Source organism: Plecotus auritus (genome assembly GCF_963455305.1).
Source record: "Plecotus auritus genome assembly, chromosome: 5".
NCBI lineage: Eukaryota > Metazoa > Chordata > Mammalia > Chiroptera > Vespertilionidae > Plecotus > Plecotus auritus.
Window position 1 is genome coordinate 36,709,390 of NC_137776.1, and position 26,876 is coordinate 36,736,265.

General features: G+C 49.8%; 1 protein-coding gene across 32 annotated transcripts in view; it reads left to right on the forward strand.

Annotated features, from left to right (window-relative positions):
- The window catches only part of LRRFIP1 (LRR binding FLII interacting protein 1), a 121,493-nt gene that overhangs the window by 21,945 nt on the left and 72,672 nt on the right, over positions 1 to 26,876 (forward strand). For 12 of the 32 annotated variants that reach the window (XM_080670394.1, XM_080670398.1, XM_080670407.1 and 9 more), the window contains exon 1: positions 24,892 to 25,187. The exons of 17 other annotated variants lie outside the window; for them this stretch is intronic. In XM_080670394.1, coding sequence (XP_080526520.1) covers positions 25,122 to 25,187 — 66 coding nt within the window. In that variant the 5' untranslated portion in view covers positions 24,892 to 25,121. Of the gene's footprint in view, positions 1 to 24,831; positions 25,188 to 26,876 lie in introns of those variants that run through there. 3 more of the 32 variants (XM_080670392.1, XM_080670399.1, XM_080670390.1) reach the window with 3 other exon arrangements.

Sequence of the window (26,876 nt, forward strand, 5' to 3'; positions counted from 1 at the left end):
ACATAAAATACCAAGGAATAAGGTTAATAAGGAGTGCAGTTTATGTGAAGCAAACTTTAAAACAGTACATAGAGACCCCAGAGATTTCAACAGCGGGAAGGGCATACCATGTTCTTGGATAGGGTGACTTAACATTATAAAAATACCAAGCCTCCTGACTACATAATGCAAGCCCCAGTAAAAATAGCAAAACGATTTATTTTGGTACTAGACCACTTGCTTCTAAATTTTGTATGGAAAAATTAACAAGCAATAATAACCAGGAAATTCCAAAAAGGGCAAATTAATGGGGGTGGGGGGTGGAGCACTGTGCCCAGGAACAGCTGCAGGAAGAAAGACGACAGCATTCTCCTCTTTGCTCTGTCCACCACCTGCCCCAGCACCTGTGCGGCCCAGAATAGGAGTCACCCAGATCCCGTTGGAAAAATGTAAGATGTGGCCGCAGACGGTGTGCCTCGGGTGACACATGACAGCGTGTTTGCATTGGTTTCTGAGGCCGCCATAATAAACTGCCACATACCAGGCGGCCTAAAACAACAGAAATGCATTTATTCTCTCACAGTTCTGGAGTCCGGAAGTCCAAAATCAAGGTGTCGGCAGGGTGGTTCCTTCAAGAGGCGCCGAGGAAGGCTGTGCCTTGCCTCTCTCTTCGCTCCTGGTGGTCCCCCAACACCTTCCATGTCTTCATGGAGCATTCTCTCTGTGTCTCTCTCCACACTTCTCTCTTCTTAGAAGGACACGGGTCATCGGACGATGGCCCACCCTACTGTGGTGTGACCTCAGACTAGCTTGAGTGCATCTGCAAAGAGGCCACTTCCAGATAAGGCCGGTGCACAGGCTGTGGGTGGGCGTGGAGTTCTGGAGGACGGGATCCAGCCTGCTGCCGTGTTGAGCATCCCGTGTGTGGATTCATTTTTCAGGGTTGGAATGTGTGGCACGTGTCATGTGCTCTTAAGCCCCTTTTCCAGGTCCAACTACAAAATGATTTTTTTCCTTTCTCTTGTACTTGAAGATGTGTAACGGTATGTTGTAAACTGACCTGAAATATGTGTTTGTTCTGCAGCAAAATCCGTGAATAATGCCTTATAACTAGGGCAGTTCATGCTCCCATTCTCTATCTGGCTATTTATAGTGGGACCTATTTTTCTCTGGGTCAGAGTGCATTGGTTAGCATTAACAACCAGAACTTGTTTAACAACAATGACTAAACAATGCTAAAGATTGTGGCCCTTCTGTGGAACAAGGTGCGGCATGACTTCCAGGCTCCCGATGATGAGGCTTGGGGAGGACCGTGCCATGTCCTGGTGCCGCTTATTGAGACTGGGGAGCTGGTGGGTAAGGCAGGAGGGGAACAGGGAGAGTTGAGTTTCATTCCGGAAGTGTTGCCAGGGCAGGGAGTCCCCAGGCTGGAAAGGGAGGTGGGCAGTGTTGCATGCAGCAGAAAGACCCCAAGGGACTCAAGTAGAGAAGTCACTGGATCTTTGAGGACGGGAGGCCCCTGGTGGCTCAGCCTGAGCAGTTTCAGTGCTGTTGTGGAGGTGGAGGTGGAGGGACCACATAGACTGACAGGACAGTGGGCTGGGGAAGGGCCCCAGGTTGGGGCTGGGCTCACGGCAGAGACCATGGCTCTCTCGGGTGTGGTTCCATTTGCTCGTGTGCATCGTCCGGCTGCCACAGCTCTTGCTGATCGCTGCTGTCGGGGTTCCATGCTGCTGCTGACTCCCAGGAGCAGGTACAATTGTTCTTCCCTGAGCTTGGGCAGCACCTGGTATCCAACCTGTTTGCTATTTCGGGCAGCATCTCGGGCACCTCCTGACCACTTCAAGAAGAAAAGGCTGTTCTGGGAGCCGAAATCCTTGTTAAAGGATGACTGGAATTTACCGAGTACTTGTTACATGCCAGGCCTTTTGCTTTCATCTTCCCAATACTACTCTGAAATGGGTGTGTGTGGTGGTGGGGACGGGGGTGGGGATAGGGGGAGGGGAGAGCGGGGGGGTGGGGGGGTGGGGGAGCTAACAGGCTCAGGGTCACTGGCTGGAAACTAAGTGGCTGAGCCGGCCTTGGACACCAGGGTCGGATGCTCCCCCTATCGACACTCCCGTGGGAGCTGGCACCCGAGGCCCAGGGGCCAGGAGAGGAGGCAGTGGGCTCCGGGGCTTGGATGCCTCCTTTGGAAGAAGCAAGTGATATTCTGTGTGGGGGTAGAAGCTCCAAGGAGACAGGGCTTTATTCTACGTGAAAAGGAACTTTCTAGAAAGGAACACTGCTCTAAAATGGACTTCCTCTTGAAGGTGTGAGGGTCTGGTCTCTGGAGGTGTGTTTTGCTGTCTTCTTTGAAATTTTCTGCTTGAATTTTTAAAGTTTGAACAAATATCATTTTATATAAGTCGTTCCAAATGTCCGCAATGGCTGGTTGGTATTCTCTCTACGTTTGTCAGTCTGTGTACTCAGCCCCCGTCTCCTCTGCTGTAGTGATCTGGGGACAGACCCCTGTTTAGTCATCTGTGTGCATCTGTGGATGTCGCCGGGATGTGGGAACCCCTTTCACGTCCCGCGTGGTTCAGGGTTCCGGTTCAGGGTTCAGGTTCTGGAGAAGGCCGCACACAAATGAAAAAAGACTATAAAAATATTAATTTGGGAATTGGGGGCCAAGTGGAAGCCCACCTCTAGTGGGAGGACTACCCTTTGCTTTGGCCTTGCCATCCCTTTTATTCAGGTTTGGGATACACCCATTGCCCTTAGGCAGGCAATTCCAGTAACAGGCAGATTATCTTATCAGTAAGGATTTACATGATTATTTGGTGGGGAAGTTGCTTCAGCTACCATTGTCTTCATTAGATAGGGAGTGGTTGGCTCTGACCTTTCAGAGCTTCAAGGTTGATCAGCCTTCCAGGTTCCTTGTCCACATCTTTCTATTAGTGAGACAATGATCGGTTTCGGCCCTGGGAGGGGAACGGCCGGGCTCCAGGCTGAGAGCGTTGGGAAGCCTGGCGCAGACTGATGTCCGCCTCCTCGCCTGGTTTTCCAGTGCATCGCAGAGCTTCATGGCCAGGAACCCTGTTCATGAAGCTGACCTGGGGTTTTCTCTGGAAGCTGACAAACGGCTCCAGGCTTATCACCACCCAGGGCACTGTGCTGACTCTGATGGTGACGTTTCTCACCTTAAAGAGTGTTTATGATTTGAATGATTCATGACACATTTAAATGAGCTTCTCTGCTTGCGGAATAAACAGTTTACTCAGGCCCTGTGGCCCTTGGCGCAACCAGGGAGGGCGTGGCTTCCAGCTCCGAAGCTGACAAGACTGAAGTCTCAGTTTCATACCAAAGTTAAGGTAAAATACAATAGAAACTTATATTTTAAAAAAAGGAAAAAAATGCTGATTTTCTCATTGACTGGAGTGAATTATTCTCCTGATGTCTTTATATCTTAAAATAACTTAAGAAGCCTGAGATTTTGAACAAAACGTATATAAATGAAATACGTGTAAACCTTCAAAACATAGGGATCCCAACTCCCCCGGCTTTTTTTTTTTTTAATTTAATAAATCTTTATTGTTCAGGTTATTACAATTGTTTCTCCTTTTTCCCCCCATAGCTCCCCTCCACCCAGTTCCCACCCCACCCTTTGCCCTTATCTCCCCCTACACTGTCCTCATCCATAGGTGTACGATTTTTGTCCAGTCACTTCCTGCACCCCCATACCCCTTTCCCCCTGAGAATTATCAGACCACTCCCTTTATATGCCCCTGATTCTATTATATTCACCAGTTTATTCTGTTCCTCAGATTTTTTAATTCACTTGATTTTTAGGTTCACTTGTTGATAGATATGTATTTGTTGTTCATAATTTTTCTCTTGCTTTTTTCTTCTTTCTCTTCTTAAAGAATACCTTTCAGCATTTCATATAATACTGGTTTGGTGGTGATGAACTCCTTTAGCTTTTTCTTATCTGTGAAGCTCTTTATCTGACCTTCCATTCTGAATAATAGCTTTGCTGGGTAGAATAGTCTTGGTTGTAGGTTCTTGCTATTCATCACTTTGAATATTTCTTGCCACTCCCGTCTGGCCTGCATAGTTTCTGTTGAGAAGTCAGCTGACAATCGTATGGGTGCTCCCTTGTAGGTAATTAACTGTTTTTCTCTTGCTGCTTTTAATATTCTCTCTTTGTCTTTTGCTTGGCATTTTAATTATGATGTGTCTAGGTGTGGTCCTCTTTGGATTCCTTTTGTTTGGGGTTCTGTGTGCTTCCTGGACTTGTAAGTCTATTTCTTTCACCAGGTCGGGGAAGTTTTCTGTCATTATTTCTTCCAATAGGTTTTCAGTATCTTGCTCTCTCTCTTCTTCTGGCACCCCCATAATTCTGATGTTGGTATGCTTGAAGTTGTCCCAGAGGCTTCTTACACTATCTTCAACTTTTTGGATTCTTTTTTCTTTTTTTTGCTTTTCCAGTTGAGTGTTTTTTGCTTCTTTGTATTTCAAATCTTTGACTTGATTCTTGCGTTCCTCTAGTCTGCTGTTGGGTCTCTGTATAATATTTTTTATTTCAGTCAGTGTATGTTTAATTTCTAGTTGGTCCTTTTTCATATCTTCGAGGGTCTCCTTATATTTATCGGCCTTTTCTAGGATATTCTTGAAAAGCCTTATAACCGTGGTTTTGAATTCTATATCCAGTCATTTGTTTTCCTCCATTTCTTTCGTTTGTGATCTGTTTCTTTGTCTCCCCATTTTTCACTGCTTCCCTGAGTTGGTAGGGTAGCTTTGTGTGCTAGGTTTCCTATATGGCCCAGTGGGTCTGCCTCCCCAGTTAACCTGAGGTGGACACTCTTGGTGCACCCCTTTGTGGACTGTGTGTACAGCCTTGTTGTAGTTAAGTCTTGATTGTTGTTGGTATCAATGGGAGGAATTGACTTCCAGGCCAGCTGGCTGTGAGGATCAGCTGTGTCTACACTGGGAGATTTTCGGTGCTGGAGACAGCTTTATAGGATTAGCCTTGCTAGATTGCAAAAGCCTCTGTGCTCAGCTTGGAAGGGGTGGAGTCTCAGGGCGGAGCAGATAGTCTTGGCTTCCCATCAGCCCTGCCCTTTTGTGCACGAGTCTCCAGACATCTGCCTTCCGCGGTTTCTGAGTTTCTGCCTTACAGTCCAGATTTCCCTTGTAAGAGTGTGGGTCCCCAGGGGCTCGCCCAGAACTCGGTTTAGTGCAGTCAGAACTGGGGTTCAGTGCAGTCAGGAGCTTCCGACTCCCTTCTGCTAGGGATAGCCTGTGGTAACCTCCGCAGTCAGTCTTTGTGCGCACTCACGCCTCCAGACTCCTGCCGCCGCGGCTCCCCTGAGTCTCCGAGTCTCTGAGTCTCTGTGTGCCTTTCTCTCTACCTGACAGTCCAAACTCCCCCTGTATGAGCCTGGGTCCTCGGGGTTTCACACGGAACTGAGGTTCAGTGCAGTTGGAACTGGGGTTCAGTGCAGTCAGGGGCTTCCTTCCCCCTCCTGCCAGAGAAAGCCAGCCAGGCACTCAGCCGCCCTTCCTCTCTGCGCGCACGTGTCTCCGTACCTCAGCCCTTTGCTGCTCCTTCTACGTGAGCTTTCCTCTTTCCTTCTAGTTGTAGAATTTCCACTCAGCCAGCTTTCCTGTGGTTCTGGATGGTGTCTGTTCTGTCTGTTAGCTGTAGTTTTGAAATTGTTGTGCGAGGCAGCAGTTTAGGTGCTTACCTATGCCGCCATCTTGGTTTCTCCTCCCCCGGCTTTTAATTGGAAAGCCAGCCGGGGTTGGCATCCGAGCTTCACATAATGATGAGTTGGTTCCCAAAGTAGCTACAAGCCAAATATCTTCATTTGGTACTTTGTTTATTATCAGCACAATATTTGTTTTTTAAATATATATTTTTAATATATTTTTATTGATTTCAGAGAGGAAGGGGGAGGGAGAGAGAGATAGAAACATCAATGTTGAGAGAGAATCATTGATCAGCTGCTTCCTGCACGCCCCCTACTGGGGATCGAGCCTGAAACCCCGGGCGTGTGCCCTGACTGGGAATCAAACCGTGACCTCCTGGTTCACTGGTCGGGCTCAGCACAACATTTAAAGTGGGAGTTACATTCTGAGGAACTCGCTTTCTGCCGTGACGCTTCCAGGAGGCACTGCAGCCGTGAGACACGCTCTCCATAAACTTGGTTAACTGGAAGGCTGGACACATGGAACAGCGTCGCTGTGGATTTGTGGAGGCTGTTAGACATTCTCCGCTGGGCTGGGCCAGCTCAGGGAGGATGCAGAAGCCTCCAGCCTGGGTGGGTGAGGCACCCCATGCTCGGAGCAGGGACAGCCACTCCTCATTGTTCAAAGGACCTCAGACTGTGGTCAGCACTGGCGTCCTTTGGGGCAGGGGCTTCATTTGTGCTACTGCCTCAGACAGTCTTTGGATGGTAAATGCTGAGAGTTTCCATGACAACTCAGTCCTGCTCCAGTGACCCCTTACCCCAGTGGTCAGCAAACCGCGGCTCGCGAGCCACATGTGGCTCTTTGGCCCCTTGAGTGTGGCTCTTCCACAAAATACCACGTGCAGGCGCACACGTACAGTGCAATTGGAACTTCGTGGCCCATGCGCAGAAGTCGGTTTTCGGCTCTCAAAAGAAATTTCAATCGTTGTACTGTTGATATTTGGCTCTGTTGACTAATGAGTTTGCCGACCACTGCCTTACCCCGTGTGTCTTTGGTTCAAGACACCCAGGAGCCCACAGCCTTCCGTGGAGATGCCTCAGGGTTCCAGCCACACCACCGACGAGCCACACGACTTGGGGCAGGCTATTGCGCCTTCTTGTGACTCAATATCCTCACTTGAAAAAGGGCTCTAACCCACAGGCTCGTTGTAAGAATTAAACAGTGTCCAGACATGGTGCTGGCTGCAGAGCCTGGCGCGGGGCAAGCTCTGGGGTTGGCCCACCCCTGGGTCGAGCAGGTGCTGGTCTGCACTGGAAGCTGGCTGTCCCAGGAGCAGCGCATCACCCACCGTCACTCCTGGTCCAGGTTGCTTTTCCAGCTGTTAGGCAGTCCCCCCTGCTGGGTGTTTTATCCTTTCTGAGCCCCGCTTCTCAGGCAAAATGTAAATGTGCAAGTATGAGCGTGCGGGGAACCTGGTGCTTGCCTCCAGGCGGCTCTCCTGAGCCGTAGTGTCAGTCACACTCACCTCGTGTTGTCCTTCCCACCACAGGTGAAGTACTGTGATTAGTCTTAGCCTTTCTCAGTTGGATAGCGCAAAACTGGTGGCTCTTTCTTTTTTTTTTTAAATCCTTACCCAAGGATATGTTTTTATTGATTCTAGCGAGACAGGAACAGAGAAACATGAATGTGAGAGAGAAACATCGTTGCCTCCCATACACGCCCCAACCAGGGACCGAACCCACAACCTAAGTATGTGACCTGACTGGGAATCGACCCTGCCCCCTTTAGGTGTATGGGATGACACTCCAACCAATTGAGCCACCTGGCCAGGGCTGATTCTTACATTTTGAAGTTCTTTTTCAGATTGTAGAAACATACCTTGGAGTGTTAGCATTTATTTTTTCAGTGACTGATGGATAACACAGTAAGCCTTTTCATAGCTGTTGTAAATATTTCTCTCATCACCTAACCTGGAGCCTGTGCCCCTGAAGTAGGTCCTCCACACTTTGTCTTATAAGATGGGGAAGCCAGCCGCGTGTTGAGCAGATGAAGGAGAGCTAGAAGCTGGAGTTAGTGGGACCACATTGATGACTCCACCCTGGGTAAACCCTCAAACACATTCCAATCTTCCAAAAACAACAACACGATCATCTCCTTAAACGTGGACTGGCTGAAACAGTTGCCAGCGAGCAGAAGCCTACCGGGCTACCTTAACTGCCACCCCCATGTGAGGCGTATCCATCTGACACGCAGCCTCGCAATCACTGCCCTGAGTCAGCCCGAGTCAGCTCCTGGCAGAGGTGAGGAACGTCTGGACAGATCTGAATATGAGATAATGAGTCGTCTAATGAAGCCCAGCTGGGAGGAGTAGGCTTCCTGTGTTCTTGGACATTCGACAACTGGGGGTGGATGGTTAGCACTCTGGAAGGGAAAAGTAACGCACACTCTGAGGACTATTTGCCTGTTGGGTTTTGCACAGAGGAAAGGAGAAAGCCTGAAATGGCCCAGTAAGAGCGACTGGCTATAACCCAGCTGGCAGGGTGGAGGGGGCATTGTGGATGGAGGCAGGAGGGCTGGGGGACACTTCGGGGGACCTGGGCCTCTACCCTATTCTCAGGGTGCTTTCAAAGGGTTCACACAGAGGCCTCACCTTGTCCCCTCCCTCTCACTCCTCGTTTCCCTGGTTTCTGTCTGTGCTCCCCTCATCTGGCACGGTGTGGGGCTATTTCTATTTTATGTCATGGCACTTATCTATACTAATAAAAGGGTAATATGCTAATTAGACCAGGTCGACTGGACATCTTCTGGTCATCCAGTCCTCCTTCTGGACAAAGCCACAGTGGCAGGGGCAAAGGCAGAGGCAGTTAGAGGTGATCAGTCCAGCAGGGGAGGGCAGTTAGGGATGATCAGGCCAGCAGGCAGAGGAGTTAGGGGCGATCAGGGAGGCAGTTAGGGGCGATCAGGCAGGCAGGCAGAGGGGTTAGGGACGATCAAGCAGGCAGGCAGAGGGGTTAGGGGCAATCAGGCAGGCAGGCAGGTGAGCGGTTAGGAGCCAGTGGTCCTGGATTGCAAGAAGGATGTCCCCGATTGGAGAGGGTGCAGGCTGGACTGAGGGACTGGCCCCTGTGCACAAATTTTGTGCACCAGGCCTCTAGTCACAATTATAAGTAATTACTTATTATATAATTATGTAACATCAGTCTCCCTCTGGAAGGTATGCTCACCCTTTGTTCACTGTTACACCTGTAGTAGGCACGTGGCAGGCACTCAATCCATGTTTGTTGATTGGGTGAACGTATGAGTAAATGAATGAATGAATGAATGAATGAGATTACACCAGCAGCAATAAGGGGACTGAGGGGGTGACTGTTAGGGATCATTCTAATCATTCTGAGGAGACGTGTGGCCTAATAGTAGTCAGTGCCGAGGGGGTGCCCTGAGGTGCTATTAAGAGAGGATGTCAGCCCTAGCCAGTGTGGCTCAGTGAATAGAGTGTCAGCCCAAGGACCGAAGGGTCCCGGGTTCAATTCCGGTCATACGTTGGTTGCAGGCTCAATCCTCAACCCTGGTCAGGGCACATGCAGGAGGCAACCAATCTATGTATCTCTCTCACATCGATCTCTCTCTCCCCCTCTCTCTCTCTCTTTCTCCCCCTCCCTCCCTCCCTTCCACTCTGAAAATCAATGGAAGAAAATGTCCTCAAGTGAGAATTGACAAAAAAAAAAAAAAAAAAAAAAAACCAGAAAGAGACATCGACAAGATGGAGAGCTGAGGGGAGGGGAGGAGGGACGTTGTCTGAGAAGAGGGCCAGCCACGGCCGGGCGGCGTTGGCTGAAGCCAAGGCCCTGTGCTGCGCACCCTGCAACACTGTCTCATGGGGTCCTTACAGCAACACCTCCGGCTCTTACTGTGCCTGCCCGTCCCTCACAGATGAGGGCGGGGAGGCACAGATGTTAAAACCTTGGGAGGGAGTACAGGAGACAGACTCTAGGGGGCGACTGGAGTTGTGTTGGATTTGTGGCGGAGGAGATGCCTGTGGGAATTCCAGGCAGAGATGTCCTGCTGGAGGTGGGCTGAAGCTCGGAGAAGCCAGGATTAGAAATATAGCTGCAGGGCTCAGGGATGCATAGGTCATGGTCAAAGTGGTGGGTCTGATAGAGCCCAGGGAGCTCTGAAGATCACCCAGGGACCCTCGCATGTGCCCCGTGAGTATGGGGCCAGCGTGTGTGCTGCCTATTTTCCGTGGCATTCGGAATAGACCAAATATGATCCATGCAGGAGTGTCTGTTATTAAATGAGAGGCATGTGCAAAGGCGGGGCCTTGGGTTAGATTTCCAGCACTCCCTGGACTTGGATAGGAAAAAAAGCAGCATTATCGCCAATTATGGATGTGGGCCAGAAACTATGTGCGACTTTGTCACCAATAGAAACCCCAGGTATTTTCACGACACGTCACAGTGGTTGCAGACAGCTGGGACATCACTGTGTCGGTGTTACAGCAGGTGTGAGCCCTGGCCTAATGCATGAATAAAGACACATACGTGTGCTGGTTCTAAGCTGGTGCCTCTCCAGGCCCTCCTGTCCTTCCCAGCCCTGAGATGCCGGGCCGGAGCTCGGCACACCTCCTCTCAGCTGGCTGAGCCAGCAGGCGCAGGGGAGGCGGTGAGGGGGCGGGGCGTGAAGGGAAAGAGCCTGCCCCTCCCTGTCTGCTTCCTGTTTCTGGGAGCATCACCCCAGCAACGCTCCTCACCCCGGCAGCTGCAGCTGGTTCTGTTTCTAGTGTTTTCCACACACGCAGACACCACCTCCGTCCTTTCAGAGCTGTACCTTCTCTCCCCCCGCCAGGTACAACAACCCAGCCCTAGGTGTTCCCCATTTGCCACCTCTGTGTCTCCTGAGTCCCCTTTGCCTTCTCAGCCATCCAGCCCGTGTAGTGGGTCCCTGTATTAAATTACTTCTGTTGCCCGGCCGGTGTGGCTCATGGTTGAGCCTCCACCTTTGAACTAGGAGGTCACAGTTGGATTCCCGGTCATGGCACATGTCTGGGCTCAATCCCCAGTAAGGGGGCGTGCAGGATGCAGCCAATCAATGATTCTCTCTTATCATTGATGTTTCTGTCTCTCTTTCCCTCTCTCTTCCTCTCTCTGAAATCAATAAAAACATAAAAATAAATAAATAACTTATGTTAACATAACTGGTGCACTATCTTTTTCCCTGACTGGTCTCTGATGGATACAGTATATCACGATTTAAAGATGTATCTTGATAATGTGTGTCAGAATGATCCATTTCCTCTGTAACCCTGTGTACTTTGTTTTAAAGATGTTATTCTGAGACTGGCCACAGGCTTTCCCAGGCTGCAGGGACACCTGTCCTACGAAAGTTGGGAAGAACTCAGAGTGGTCTCCCACAGAACTGCAGTGCCCCCCCCCCCACCCCCGTTAGCTTACAAAGCCCCCAGGAACACAAAACAAAAAGGTCATTGTTTTCCATTCATCCTTCCTTTCTTTTCAAATAAATGAACTTGGTGTTATTTCCTCCCCTTTAAAAATAGTACTTGCTCATTGAAAAAAATATCGGAAAACAGAAAGGAAAATGGTTTGATCTATAACTTTATTATGACATAAAGACAACCATGGCTCTGTTTTGATGTATTTCCTTAGAATCCTGGCTGTTGTTATTTTTCATGTATATTATTGGGGGCGGGTTGGTACATGTGTGCTCACGTACACTCTACATGGTCATAAGCGTGTGCGTTCTATTACATACTTGCTATAAACACCGTCTTTATAGCTGGACAGGGTGCCATAAAGTTGATATCCCAAGGCTGACTTGGCCATTTTCTTATGATGGATGTAAAATTTTAATAATAAATTATTTTTATATTGTGGTAAAATATGTATAAAATTACATCTACCATTTAACCATTTCTAGGTGTACATTGAGTGGCATTAAGGACATTCACATTGTTCTTCAGCCATCACCACCATCCACCTCTAGAATGCTTTTATATTCTCAAATTGAAACTTTGTCCCCATTAAACCACAAGTCTCCATTCCCTCCTGCCCCCAGCCCCTGGCAGTCACCATTCTATTTTCTGGCTTCATGAATTTGGTTAACATATGTTTTTACTATTGTGTGTTGCTTTTCCAATAAAAGTTCATGGTAAAATGACTTACATGTATATACTAAATGCAAGCAGTGTTTGTCTGATGCCTGCCTGCCTTCTTTCTTTAAAAAAAAAATTAACTTAGCCACTGCCGGCGTAGAATGCCACCTTGCCAGCCCTCGTTCTTATTTTTCTGAAGCTATCTGAAAATTCATGTAGGGTCATGATGGCTAAAATCTTTCCATTTCTGTGGATTTCAATACAGATTGCTTTTGGGAAGGTGATGGATTTTAAAGAGATGTGCTCTGCTCTGGTCAAATTCTCTGAAGATTTCTTTCCACGCCAGCTTTCTAATCTATCATGTGGCCAGTCTCATGTGGACACTGTCAGAGCTCACACCACCTCACTTCTGTTTTCTGGGGAAAACTCCACGCTGGTTTTCTCTTCCTCCTTTTGTGGTTTTGCATAAACAAATGAGTAAATGGATTTTTGTTAATTATTTTTTTAATTGTGGTAAAAAACGCATACCATTAAATTCACCATCTTATCCATTTTTAAGTTGTGTAATTGTCACCACCCTCATATCCATAGTTCTTTCCATCTTCCCAAACTGAAACGCTGTGCCCATTAAACACTAACTCCCCACTCCCCAGCCCCTGGCCACCGTCCCTCCACTTTCTGTCTGTATGAATTTGGCAGTTCTAGGTATCTCGTGCAAATGGGATCATATAGTATCTGTCCTTTGGGTCTGGCTTCTTTCACTTTCCGTACGTTTCCAAGGTTTCTCCCACGTTGTGGTGTCAGGATTTCCTTCCTTTTTTAAAGCCCAATAATATTCCATTGTATGGGTAGGCCACATTGTTATTCATCTGTGGGTGGATACTTGGGTTGCTTCCACTTATAAAAGACTAAATGGTTTTCTGTATTTAATATTAATTATTGGACTTTTTAATATGAATTAACATACTGATTACATGGGTACTAAAGTCCCTTTTTAACATTTTGTTGGTTATCTGATGCTGTGAAGCCAACCTGAAACCTGTACCCTAGGCTCCTTGGAAATGCTTACTTGTGGCCACCAGGGGTCAGTAGTTGAAATGTGAACACCTTCCCCAAGATCTATGTTTCCCTGATTTCTCCTGCTTCTCTCTGCCCACACCCCTTTGCCTTCTTCTCGAGATAAAGATGCTAAGAGGCAGAGTTCGTTCTACTATATTTTATTCTAAATGTAGGTCAAATATTTTAAATAATCATAGAACACAAGAGCTCAAAGCTTTGAATAGTTTTGTCTTTTTGATACTCTTAGTTGTTTCACCCTGGGCAGAAAATTTCTTTTTCAAAAACTATGCCATAGGAGAGTCTCTTCACCCCAAAAAGGAAGTTCTTGAGCTTCTATTGCCCAATACCATTCTTTGGAGACACAGCCATACCTCCTTATCTGGCAGGAGAAGTTCAAGTTCAGCCATCTAGATCATAACTCAACCAGGAAGTGACTGGGCCTGAAAGAAAGTAATTGTCACAAAGTTCGGGCCTCTTGTGGTAGAAAAGTAATAGGATTACTCCTACTAGAGCCTCGTGACTTAGACTTCTAGTTAGTATTTCGGTCGTGTGGGTCTAACGAGTTTATCTAGTCTCCTACACCAGGGTGCACAGGGCATGCTGTGGGTTCTGAGCTGCACAGAGGGAGGGTCAAATAGAACCTGGAGGGCGGGGCAGGAAGGCAGATAGGGAGGGGCCGGTTGGTCTCACAGTGCTCGGCAAACTCATTAGTCAGCAGAGCCAAATATCAACAGTACAACGATTGAAATTTCTTTTGAGAGCCAAATTTTTTAAACTTAAACTTCTTCTAACGCCACTTCTTCAAAATAGACTCGCCCAGGCCGTGGTATTTTGTGGAAGAGCCACACTCAAGGGGCCAAAGAGCCGCATGTGGCTTGCGAGCCCCCGTTTGCCGACCACGGGTCTAGCTCTCATGTCTCTTTGTAAGTGATAACTGGATGCATTAGCTTTAGATTAAACGCTCCTCAAACTATTTTGTAAGAATGTGCATTCTTTTTTTAAAAAAATGTTTTTATTGATTTTAGAAAGGAAGAGAGAGAGAGAAACATCAATGTGATAGAGAAACATTGATTAGTTGCCTCCTGTACGCACCCCGACCGAGGACTGAATCCGTTGCCTGGGTATGTGCCCTGACCGGGAAAGGAACCAGCGACCTTTCCGTGCATAGGACGATGCTCCAACCTCCTGAGCCCACCGACCAGGGCAAAAATGTGCATCTATAGACCAAACATCTTCACTACCCTTACAGTTAGCATGGTACTTATTCAAACACTGATTACAAATAATCACTCACTTAACCCTATAAACTCTATGAACTTAGGGCTACTATTACTCACATGAGGAAGCTGAGGCAGAGAGACGGGGTGTGCACCTGTCCAAGGCCAACAGCCAGGGTCAGGCAGAGGCCGTGCTGGCCCCAGACCCTGAGCTCAGTGTCCTTCCCTCTCTCCCTGCAGAAAACAATTGTATTCTAACACTAACAATAATTAACTCTTGCCGAAACCGGTTTGGCTCAGTGGATAGAGCGTCGGCCTGCGGACTGAAAGGTCCCAGGTTCGATTCCGGTCAAGGGCATGTACCTTGGTTGCGGGCACATCCCCAGTAGGAGGTGTGCAGGAGGCAGCTGATCGATGTTTCTCTCTCATCGATGTTTCTAACTCTCTATCCCTCTCCCTTTCACTCTGTAAAATATCAATAAAATATATTTTAAAAAAAAATAATTAACTCTCACTGACTTCCGTCCTATTCCTTCTCCAGGTCTCTGTGCTTGTTTATGTTTTATTGATCAAAATTAGATTCCGGCGCATAGGCGAGAGCGTCTTGTTCTGAGACTCGTCACTGGTTTCCTCTCAGGTGCCGTGTGGGGCGGCCGACAGGAGGTTCTCTTTACAGGCCGTTTTGATGCTATTTAGCTTCTACCACGCCTGTCCTGTCCTGTGTTATCACAGTGCAAGCTCTCGCTCACAAACTGCTGTGTCCTTTTCTTTTCCTAATTGCAGGGTATCCAATGGAAGAAGATGGTAGGCCAGGCCCCTGTAACGGTATAATAATGAGAGTTCTGCTGCTCAGACGAGATAGCGAATCAGCACTGTAACTCCTGAAAAGTAGATAAAATGTGCGACTACTTGCAGATGAGGTGCATGTCGAATCCAAAAATCCAGCTCAAACTGAGAGTTCAGTGAAATACTTTGTAACGAATAATATAAACAAAAATCCACAGCATTCCCATATCCCACAATGATGGGTGCTGTTGTTATTTTATTTAATAACAGCAAGAAGGTGAAATTCCATTCAAAGGAGCATTTAGGAATAAAGAAATAAGCAGGACCCCTTGAAAGTAATATAATATTATGGTTGTATAATATCAACTATAATTGAAAAAGTAAAAAGATTAAAGGCATTTTCTTAACTTAAAAAGAGAGAAGTAGGACCTCTATGAAGCAAACTAACAATATACTGAAGGGCACATCAGGTTAAAAAATGGAGACAGAGCTACCTCATTGCTGAATGAGAAGGCCCACTGTTGAAAGGATGTTACTTAATCCCCAAATAACTTGTAAATATAATGTAACTCAAATAAAATCCCAATTGAGGGGAGAAGGTTGGTTCAGAGTTTACCGAGTAAACTCTAAAGTTAATCTGGAAGAATAAATAGTGAGACCAGCCAAGGAGGTTTTGGAAAAGAATAATGAAGGTGGTTTTCAACCTTTTCTGTAGCCTGCAGATTCTCTGTTCAAACAAAAGCTTACCTCTCTGTTCAGATACTGCCGGCGGGTCCTTTACTGCTTCCGGAATAAAGTTCAAGCTCCTTAACCTGAGTAGCGCCTGTCTGTTTTTTAAAGAGCATTCTGACAAGATCTAAGGGTGTTCTGAAAAGCAATAAAATTCCCACACTTGCATCTCGTAAACAGAGCAGCTCTTTGTTTCTCTCTTTCCTTCCAGTCTTTGTATACGTAGGTTTTCACATACTCACAGTCAGAATGTGGTTGTCGGAGGACAAAAACACCACACGCTTGGCTTTGGGAGTAGCAAGGGGGCAAAGCCAAAATTCTGGGCTTGGAGGTAGGCAGCTGCCCGGGAGAGGGCAAAGCTCCCCGAGCACCCCAAAAAATGCTGATGAAAGCCATAAACCTAATCCAAGCTAATTAAGTGACGCCAGACTGCCTACGGCTTCCCAGAACCCGTATGTAAACTGTAATCCCAGAGTCCCTTATTTTGCAGGAATCGTAATCTGTGCTTTAGAATAACCCTGCAGGTTCGGTGAGGGCACCTCTTCATGCCAGACTGGGCTCCCACCGTCACCGCCATCCTGCCGGGAAGCACAGGAAGCTGGAAGAGGTCCCGGGAGTGCCCAGAACTACCAGCTAAGTGTCAGAGCGGGGAGTCCACGTAGATTTCCTCCCAAACCTCTGCTCTGGAGGGGTGAGGGCTTTGTGCAGTCACCCCCATTCTCTGTGTGGACCCTGCAGGTGGCCTCCAGTGATCAGTTCTCTGATCTTGTTGCTTACAGCTCACCTCTGCGATCACACGCTCAGCCGTGACATGACCGTGTGGCCCCTGAGCTCAGCTCCCTTCCCACCCTGTGGCCCCTTCCTATCCCTGAGGGTGGGGTGCCCCTTCCTATCCTAGAGGGTAGGATGCTGGCCTTCCTGCTCTGCCTGACCCCTGACCCCAGTAACTAGGGGGCTTGAAGTTCTTAGATGCACTTGGAGTTCTTCGGGAGTGAAAACTCGGGCCACCGAGATTAGATGATGTGTTGAAGTATTTCCACCTTGACCACCATCTCTGTGCATGTTTAGCTATGGGTTTGCATGACTTACCTGTACCAGCTTGTAAGTCAACCTGCTTGTACAATGTGGGCACGTGGATAAAGGTCCAAGTCCCTCCAGACCAGGGGTCCTCCATGGGGACCATTGTGCCTCCCAGGGGACCGTTGGCAGGGTCTGGAGAGACGTTGGGTTGTCATGACGAGGGTGAAGAGTGCTGCTGGCACCGAGTGTGTGAGAACAGGCTGCTGTGGCTCAGAACAGGCGTCACAGCAAAGAATTATTGGCCCAAGAAATCAGCAGTGCAAGGTTAAGAAACCCTGCTCTGTGTTTATATTAGAGTTTCCCTAGAAAGTCTAATCCCACATTTCACAGGGACGCTCCGCGGCAGTGGGGATAAGAGGACGGGCTCCAATGCCATCTGAGTAGCTCAAGTAGGACCCCCGGTGAGGAGAAGCCCTTGGAAAACTGTAGTGGGCTCGGGGCCTCACCCTCCATGAATGAGTCGAAGGCGGGTCCGAGCTGCCTGGCGAGGTCGAGTAAAAAGGTGCGTTTAATGGACCTCTCTGCTGGTACTTAGAGATGACGTGGTCAGGAGTGGCTATTTGATCTCCAGTTATTCCAGAATTTCCACTCTCAGGCCAAGCATGTCTCTCCAGACTGCCATTCTTCGCTCGTCCTCAAACTTCCCTTGAAGGTCATCTAAAATCTTCATTTTTCCAAGGTGAGGCTTTTATATTCTCCTCTAACGTCTCCTGCAAAGGTATCGATTTGTTCATACAGCTGTTAATGAAGAAGGTGAACGACAGACCGCTCGTAATCTGGCCTCGAATGGTTGCTGACTTTTCTCTGAACTGTATCTCAGGGACTAGACTGCAGAGGGAAGCCCCTCACACTTGGGTGTGGGTATGTGTCGTTAGCTCTGTGCTAAAGGGTGTGGCAGTTGTTTTTTTCCCCTTTAGGAAAATTCCTTTTCTTAGAAAGAGTGCTATAGGGATGCTGTTGTCGGACTTGCACACCGTGGGAAGGAGGTTGCTCGCTCCGGATGTCTTTGTCTGTCCCTGAGTCAGCTCGTCTTCAAGTCCCGTTGCTCAGCAAGAGTGCCTGGTTCTTTAAGCCTCGGAATTCATCATCAGTGCCTTTTGCTTTCCCTGTTTGCTATGGGGACTGTTGAAATTCAGATCACAAGGCCCTGTGTCCTCCACACTTCCTTTCTGTGAATGGCAGCTGTCAGTCACACCAGTAGACATGGCTGTTTCTGCACTTTCCAGGTCTGTGTTGGAGAGCTGACTGTGAGGAGCGTGCTGTCTGTCCCAGAGCTCTCACAGGCAGGCTTACTGAGGCCCCAGCCAAACCAGTGGGTGCTGCTTTCTTTTTTCAATCATTATTTTCTATTCCATTTATCCATCTCTTCTCAGTGGGGTGCCCCGTTGGCTGGTGAATACAGTTGTTGAGAATAAAGCCGGCTTTCCCAAGTCACTATCCATTCCGATCAAAATCATTTTAAATGGACTGTTCTGACAGAGTCTATAGGTTGTTCTCTTTGGATGATAGTTCATTTGGGGGACTTTTCAGAGTGTTCCTGTATGACTGAGAAATACAAAGTGCATTTTAGTTGTTTTGTTCTCAGCAGTTTCAGAACATCATCAGCTGACACTCGCAGTGCACTGTGTTCATGAGAAACTGACCTGGTTGGCCTGAGAGATGCCCTCGGGGGCATTTGTGGCCGTTTCCTCGGTGACGATATATGGGGGCTGTTTCTGTGATCACTCTGGCCAGGCTTTAAGGACCCCAGTTCCGAGGGCCGGATTGGCAAACTGGGTACATTTGTTCTCCAGGTTGCTATGGACTCATTCCTGGACCCTTTAGGAGGTGAACTGAATTCCAGAGTAAAATCTATCAGAAATTGTTCTACATGTGGGTCCGATTTTACCCCATGGCCGCATGATTGGGCTTGCTGGAACTCCATGGAAGGGTTCTGCTCAGGTTCTGAAAACTGTTCCCCGGCTGGGTCTGAGGCAGCTCTGTGACGGGTCCTTCCATTTCTGTTCCGCCTGCTGGTCATCCTCCCTCAGCTCCAGGCCACAGTCCCTGCTACAGACGGCACTTCTCGTCATCTGTCCTCGTCTGCCCACTTTGGCTTTCTCATCTCCATTTAGCTCAGAATCCTGGGAGTCCATCCACGCCTCCACCCTGCTCCTGCCGCCCCTTAGTCACGGGCCCCTCTTGGGCCCTTCCCACCCCCGCCTCACTGTTTCCTCTCTCCTTGGACTCCTACTTCTCAACCTCCAAGCAGGCGCCGCTGGGTCTTTCCCATCCTTGCAAACAGACGGACGAATGAACAAATCTCCATGCACCTCAAAACCCTCCCCAAAGCCTGCCGTCCTTCTCCGGCTACAATCTACCATGTCGTTGAAAATGTTTCTTTGTAGAATTTTAATAGCAGAACGCAATAGCCCCGGCTTTTCTGGCTGCAAACTCGATGCTGGCTCTTCACTTCACCTGCATTGTTTAGCTCCCTTGCTCACACCAGCCTCTGGGAACGTGGGTGAGTGCTGGCTGCCAGGAGACACCTCTGTTTTCTGTTTCTCTAACCATCCTGTCTGTCTTGGCTTGTTCCTGACATGCCTCTTACTCAATAAATGTCGGCATCCAAGCCTCCTTCTCTTCCAGGCATGCTACCATTTTCATCATCATCTTACACCAGTTTGTGTTTCTGGGTAAAGTGCCCGGGACACCTGCACCCTGCTTTCTGCCACCAGCCTGGATTCAGTCCAATTAAAACTCCCACTCTTCACCTTCCTTAAAAAGTCCAAAGGGAGTTTCCTTTAAATCTGGATGAAGAAGAAGTGTGGTGAATTGCTGGGAGCTGAGTAGTCATTCCTAAAGATGTGCCACTTTTATTTATTTTTATTTTTTTATTGAGAGAGGAAGGGAGAGGGAGAAGAAGAAGAAGGAGAGAGAGAGAGAGAGAGAAACATCGATGTGAGAGCCAAACATCAACTGGCTGCCTCCTGCACGCCCCCCACTAGGGATCGAGCCCACAACCTGGGCATGTGCCCTGATTGAGATTCAAACCAGCAACCTTTCGGTGCACAGGATGACACCCAACCAACTGAGCCACACTGGCCAGAGCAAGGTGTGCCCCTTTGAAAAGAGAGCTTCCATTCCCAGTTGCTACAAAAATATGAAATAGTTGAGATTGATGAGAGTTAATGAGGACATACCAAAGTCCTCATTTTATTAGGAGAATCCATCCATCATCATCATATATGGAGTGGTGAGAACGTGCCCCCATACTGGAAGAGTCCCCTCATAGTCTGGGAGGAGGGGAGAGGGAGCACGGGTCAGGGCAGCCCTAAGGATGAAGCCTGTGTGACATCCCAGCACAGGGGCGGGCTCAGTCAGCAGGAGCTGTTTAATGCTAGGAGCAAGCTCACTGTGCTTTTTAGCCACTCTTGCTCCCGGGTGCTCTGTCCACTGGAGGTGGTCAGGATCCTGGCCCAAGGATCAAGTTCACTGTGGGCCTGAGCTGGGCCAGCTGACCATGGTGTATAGCTTTCTCTGCAGACAGCTCCCCCATCCGACACACCTACCAACGGCCCAGGTGTTCCTGGGTGTGGGCATTGCTTTGCCAAAGCCCTTGGTCCAGGCTAAGCTCAGGGAGGTGGCTAAGGACACTCTCAAGCCTGTCTGTTGACTGTTCCCATTGAGGACCCCTGGCTGGCTGGGTGGGGGGAGGGACAATTCTGTGTCAGTCGGTGTCCTGGATGCTAAGCCCTTAGGGCCATGAGTGGGGACCTGGGTTAAAAGCCTGCCTTTATTCTTCCCACACGTGTCTGTGACAAGTTAGACAACTTCTGTGAGCCTCCCCTGTATGTGTGAAGTGCTTTGTAAACTGGGGTGCAGTGTGGATCTGGGTGATCATTTCATGAACATCTTTATAATAGTGTGTTTTTGTTTATTTAATATGTTTTTATTGATTTCAGAGAGGAAGGAAGAGGGAAGAGAGAGATAGAAACATCAATGACGAGAGAAAATCATTGATCTGCTGCCTCCTGCACGCCCCCCAACTGGGGATCAAGCCCGCAACCCAGGCATGTGCCCTTGACCGGAATGGAACCCAGGACCCTTCAGTCCACAGGCTGACGCTCTATCCACTGAGCCAAACTGGCTAGGGCAAGGAGTGTTTTTTCATACTAGTCAAAGTCCACAAAAAGTAATAATGTAACTGTCTGTAGAAGTAATAAAGTAACAATGTTACTGTTTGTAATATAGATAAGTTTATTCTGCTGTCATCAATATGGCTAGTGATCCATGGAAAACAGATGTCCTGGCTGTGATTTAGAAAAATGGTTTTGTGTCAGTTATCTGACTCATGGGGAGGTGGGGAACCGCTCTGCGGGAGGGCCTCTCAGAGGGTTTGTCTCTGTAGCTCTAGCACTTAGAACCAAACCGCAGCAGGAGGCGAAGCTAGTGAACCTAGCAACCGACCAGCACCATGGAGACCAGTCAACCCAGCTTGGGTGTGGCCCCAAATTGGTTAAATGTTCTGGCATTTGCTCATTAGCTAGGAGTCTCATGTTCCCAGAACAAAATTAGATCATTCTATTATTTTGTTCTTTTCTCAGGAAAGAAATAAAGTTTTGTACATCAGAGAACTGCTTTTTTTTTTTTTTTTAGATTTTGGACCTTTAATTTTGGTTGAGAAGGCACAAGCATGGAGGCTTTTAGGAATGTTTAAGACAGCCAGAGCTTCTCCAAAACCTCAGGGGTCCTCTTAGCACAGAGTCCCTGGGCTGAAATAGTGACTGTGTGTGAACAGGTCATTAACTGCTTGGCAGCTTGGAAGGGGCCAGAAATTCAGAGTCCACCTGTTAGAAGTGACATACTGACCAAAAGGCGACAAAATTGAACCTGTGGCATTGACCTCGAAGCTCTTTATGAGGAGACCCCAGGCCCAAGCTGGTGCGGTCCAGCTGGGTGGTCACCTTCTTGCTGAACACCCCTCCCCGCCATGCTGCTCACACCACACCGGGTTCTGTTGACCTTCTGAGGATGGAAACCCAGGGCTTCTTGTCTGGTTTCTTCTCACCTGATACTCTCAGGTGGTTTTAGTTTTGTTTTCTTCAAGGTAAAGTGTTCATATTATTCTGCCAAGCTGCCTCCAGAGCTGTGAGAACTGGGATGGAAATGTTGTGCCCCTCCCTGTTTCTCACTCAACACAATGTCCATTTGCACAGCCACGCCCCTTCCTTTGGCTTTCTAGTGGATTTTCCCAAGAAACCAAATTTGTGGGTTCCACCAGTCACTCATTCATCATCCTCACAAGGGGCCTTGCTATCAGTTAAAAATAAAAAGGAGAGCAAGGCCGGCCCTAGAAGGGGGCTTCAATGAAGGGGCCCCTTTTCATTAGAGAACTGTTTATATCAAAATTAACAGAAGGCAACTAGGCCCTCTCCACTTTATTCTTGGGGGCTGGGGTCTAAATAATAAACCCAAGAAGTGTGAGTTCAGCACTCCACCTATAATACAGACTGACACTGGTCCAATGGTTTGAGACTCAGCCACGGCACAGGAATGGCTGGGCTAAAACATGCCAGAATGTAGCAGCTTCCCGACTGGAACAGCGACTTTCAACCCATGTGCCACAAGAATTTTTAAACCCTATTTAGTCAAGGGTTTACCTATTTTCCCTTAGATTGTCAAATAAAAAAAAATGACAACAGCCAACACAACAATAGCTGTCTGGTGCGAATGAATCAGTGTTATACCTATTTTTTTGGTCAGATCGGCTAGGAAAAAAAAAGTATTTTTTTGTTGTGCCGAAGAATTTTAGTAATTAGTTTATGTGTGCCGTGAGATGAAAAAGGTAGAAAATCGCTGGTCTAGAAGCAGGTTAGAATAGTTTTCCCTAATATACTACACTCAATGGAATAAGACATCTCTTGTGCACCGACTATTATTATTGTTTTGCTGGTAGTTTGTTCCTGGAACTGAAATTAGTCAGCTAGTTTCCGCAGCTTCTGTGGGGGCTCTGGGTTTGTTTTCCTCCCTGCACTGCCCAGTCTGTCCTGGTCATGCCTTTGAGCCCAGGGTTGCCAGCTTCCTTCCTGCTGTGCAGGAAGGCCTGAGCGCCTTGGGTGGGGACTTCTTGGGAGCAGAGGGAAGAGAGTGGGCTCAGAGGCAGTAAGGCAGGTGATGGTGTGCGTGCTCACCGGCCTAGCCGGTCTGCGTGTGTGTGTCTCCCATCCTCCATACACCGCGGGCACTACCATCATGGGCATGTTTCAGATGAGACTGGAGATGCAGGTGCAAGGTAACTTGCTCAGCATCCCATAGTAAGGGTCAGAGCCAGAAACTGGGCCAAATGGCCTCATTCCAAAGCCGCTTAGTCCCTTCCCTCCATGGCCCCATGGGGTTGGGGTGTGTGCAGCAGTTTTCCTCAGGGACAGCCGGGCGTAGATGGGGCCTGCTCCATGAACCCTGCTCTGGGACGTGTGGTCACAGGGTTTGGGTGGCACGTAGCTCTAACGTTTGCCTGTCTCGGTGGGAATATTCACACCAAAGTCTCCAAGAAGGCAGCTACCTTAATGGCTGGCTATCATTCTCATCTGCAAAGTTGTTCCTCTGCTAAAATTCAAATTGCTTTTTGTGATCAATTCCCTTAAGTCCTATAGTTGTTCATGTAGAGCCGTTTAGAATTATTTTCTCCAGTTCATTTAATTTCATAGAGCCAAGAATTGTAATCCATGAATATATTTAAAAGTGTTAGAGCAAGAAAATAAGGTAATAAAAGGCATTTCAACCTCTTTAAAATTCATTTTATGGGCCCAAGGATGCTACCCATCAAAGCTTGGCGCTGTTCATGTTAAGCAAGGTTGAAACCTGCGGAATTTCTCCCACAGCGGCCACTGTGGGCCTTTACTCCGCCTCTTTTCTGTCGCCCCTACCCCTCCTAGGTTAGGCCCTCCAGTCCCTCAGAGCCTCCTCTGCCCCCCAGCCCTTCCTTCCCGAGCTCCTCCCCCAGAAGCCAAGCCACGTGCGCAGGGGCGCCCTGTACACACACTGGGAAGGTGAGTGGGAAGGTCATGCTCTAACGTGTTACCCAGAACTAGGTGGGGCAGGGAGTGGGAAATTGGGTGGTTGTAACATTTAAATGTGAATTTGTGGTCTCTCAATAATTCTGGAGCGGCCTTTTCAGAGAATTAGGCCAAGCGACTCTGTAGGAAGTTCCCGTTTGGAGGCGGGGAGGTGGTTTTTCTGAGATGGGCTTTCAAACACGTGTCCCCGGGGCATGGGCTGGCAGGGGCCTCCCAGGCGCCGCCGGCTCCGGGCTTGGCCAGAACAGGTAGACATTCTGATAAATGTGAGGATGTCCTGTGGCTCCTGCCCGAGCCTGGCGAGGGCTCGCGTTGCTTTGTCTGCAGGACTTTTAAAGAAGGAGCAGCGCGCGTTCTGCGGCGGGAGGGGGCGCGTGCTGGGAGGTTGGGTTCCAGACCCTGCACTGGGATGACTCCTCCCCACGCCCTCCCCGCTGTACTCCTGCCCCGCAGGCCTTCCCGGACAGACCCTGCCTAGACCACACGGCCCCGGCTCTGAGCCACCGGATCCGCGCCGAACCGCTGGCTCCGCGTTCTTTGCCGCCCCCCGGCTTGCTGATAGGGAGGCGGGCGAGGGCGCACCGGCCCGGGATGCTTGCTCTCACCCCCGCGGGCCGCGCACTTTTGTTGTCCTGGAAGCCGGCCCCTTTCGGGGTGACGCGTTAACGGGGGTTCCTGGCCGGCAGGTGCTGCTGAGCTGGGCTGAGGTTGCCAGGTCCGTAGAAGCTCACTTTGGCCTGAGTTTGGAGGACGTCGCGGGGTGTAGCCCGCGGAGCTGTAGCCCGCGGGAGCCAGCGGCGCGGACTGCGGGCACTGGAGTGGGGGGTACAGAGGCAGCTCGCTCCGCCCCCGAGCAGGCCCCGCCCCCGAGCAGGCCCCGCCCCCACAGGCCCCAGCGGAACCCTGCCCCGCGCGGTCCTTCTCCCCGCCAGCTTTCTTTTCCCACCGCCTCTCAACTTGCCCGCCCCGCGCCTGTGGGCGGGGCCGGCTGGGGTCCTTTTTGCCCCCGCCCCCCCACCCCGCCTTCCGGTGGAGGCCACGGTGATTGATAACCGCGCAGCTGGGACGCGGGGAGGGGCGCGCACAAAGGACGGGGCGGGCAGGTTGAGCGGTGGAGGTGGAGCGCAGATGGGGGCGGGACCGTCGGGGGCGGGGCGCGAGGGGAAGGCCGCTCCTCTGCCCCGGGGGCCCCCCACCCGGGCCGGGGCCACCTGCGTCACGCCCATGCGGCCGCGCCCGAGCCGGGAAGCGGGGAGGGCCTCCGCCTCGGGAAGGGCCAGTCCGGTGCCGTCGCGGGTCTGTCCGTGGGCTGGAACCGCCGCGCTCGGGATGCAGCTGAGCTGAGAGCTTGCGCCCGCGGACCCGAGAGCCCGCGTTCCCTGAGCGTCTTTCCTGGCGGTGTGGGGAGGTGGACTTGCAGCCGGCAGGATGACCAACCCGGCCGCCACGCAGAACAAGGAAATAGACTGTCTGAGTCCAGAAGCTCAGAGGCTGGTAAGAGGAAAATGCATTTGGAAACTCGCTTCTGACTGCGAGCGTTTGGTCCTCGTTGGCATTCCAAGGTCCAGGGCAGTGGGCACCTTTGGCTGCACTGGTGTGGGTTGGGCTCCGCCTGGCCGGGGTCCCCTGAAATGAATGTCCCCACGCGAGGATGTGCGGGTGGGAGCGGCCTGCTCTCCGTTCAGTTCGTTCCGTTCCTCCTAGGAGGAGAGTAGGTTTCATTGGACGGCGCCCCTCCCCAGGACGAAAGGACCTTGTGACCGGTTCTGCCAGCTGTGTGGCTGGGCGGAGGCCTGAGACCCGCGCTTTAGAGGTTCCCTCCAAGCTGGTAGTTTGGTATTTTACCAAATACAGCGCTAGGAACTGGTGCCCAGAGCCGGGGCCCGTGCCCGTGCCCTGAGGCTGGCGCCATCTGTGTCTGGGCGGTTCTGAGCACTTATTCTGCTCTGGACCTTCGACGGGAACAGGACTTCTCCACCTCCCCCAAGGACCCCATCCCCAAATAGACTCTGGCTGATCTCCTGGGGTCTGGGGGTCTGGACAGGACCCTGCAGGATTTCAGTTATCTGGCTTAACACTCATGGATGTGGGGTATTTGGGTTAAAATTGGGCCGGGGTGACGTGGGGAAGGTTCGTAATTACCCACTGCCCTGTGGCTTGTGGTTGGTCCTGAATATCTAAAGGTAAGAGGATGCACTTTGGAAAAGAAACATGTTACAATGTTTGAAGTTTATACTACAGAGAACTTGAGCCCAAAACAATCACTCCTTCACCAGGTAGGAATTAATCACCTGCTGGGTGTTTGTGGGGGATTCAAAATGAAAAGACTGCCCTTACCTTGAAGGAGTTTCCCAGTAGGTAAGCACCAGAGAAGTGCATACTTGGGAGTTTTAACTTCCTTGCTGAGGATGGTCAGGTGGGTTTTTAGTGTTCATGTTACTGTGCTGCTTCTGTGACCTCACATAAAGCTTCCGCCGTGGGCCAGACCTTTGCCGCTGGTTCCTACCCCTTAACCCAGTCGGTTTCTAGGGGCCTGGGGACCTGCAGAGAGACCTGGAATCCCCGTCAGGGAAGGGCCCTTGGAGAAGGAAGGGCCGAATGCTGCTAGAGGCCGACGTTCCCGAGGAGCCATCTAGGCAAGCCTTAGATGGCCAGGACGGGCGACGTTAATCCTGGGCGAGATTCTGGCTCAGAGGAAGGAACTCTGGGCGGGGACTTTTTGAAGAAGAAAAGAGTAAACGGGGAGAGCGAGGATGTGAGGAAGGGAGGGACCTGTCCGTCAGAGGAAATAACACCTGGCTCCCAAGTCACTGGCTGAAAGTCTCCTTAACCCTTCACATAACGTAACCCTGGATTGGGTCTGGCTGAGACAGCTGCTTCATAGACATAGGGGGGAGGGAAGTCTGGACCGGGCCCTGAGTGAGAAGGTGCTCCATCCTCACTGGCCCAGCATCCCCCCCGTCCAGCGATGTTCAGTCCGTGTGCTGCAAGACGTTTTGAAACATGCAATACCTGACTGTTTGGTCAGGGGCACTGACCTGCTTTCCCTTAGATCAGTGGTCGGCGAACTGCGGCTCGCGAGCCGCGGTTTGCTGCTCTGTTGACTAATGAGTTTGCCGACCACTGACCTAGATTCTTGATTCCAGTAATTACAGGCTGTTGTTGTTTCCTTGTGATTAAGCC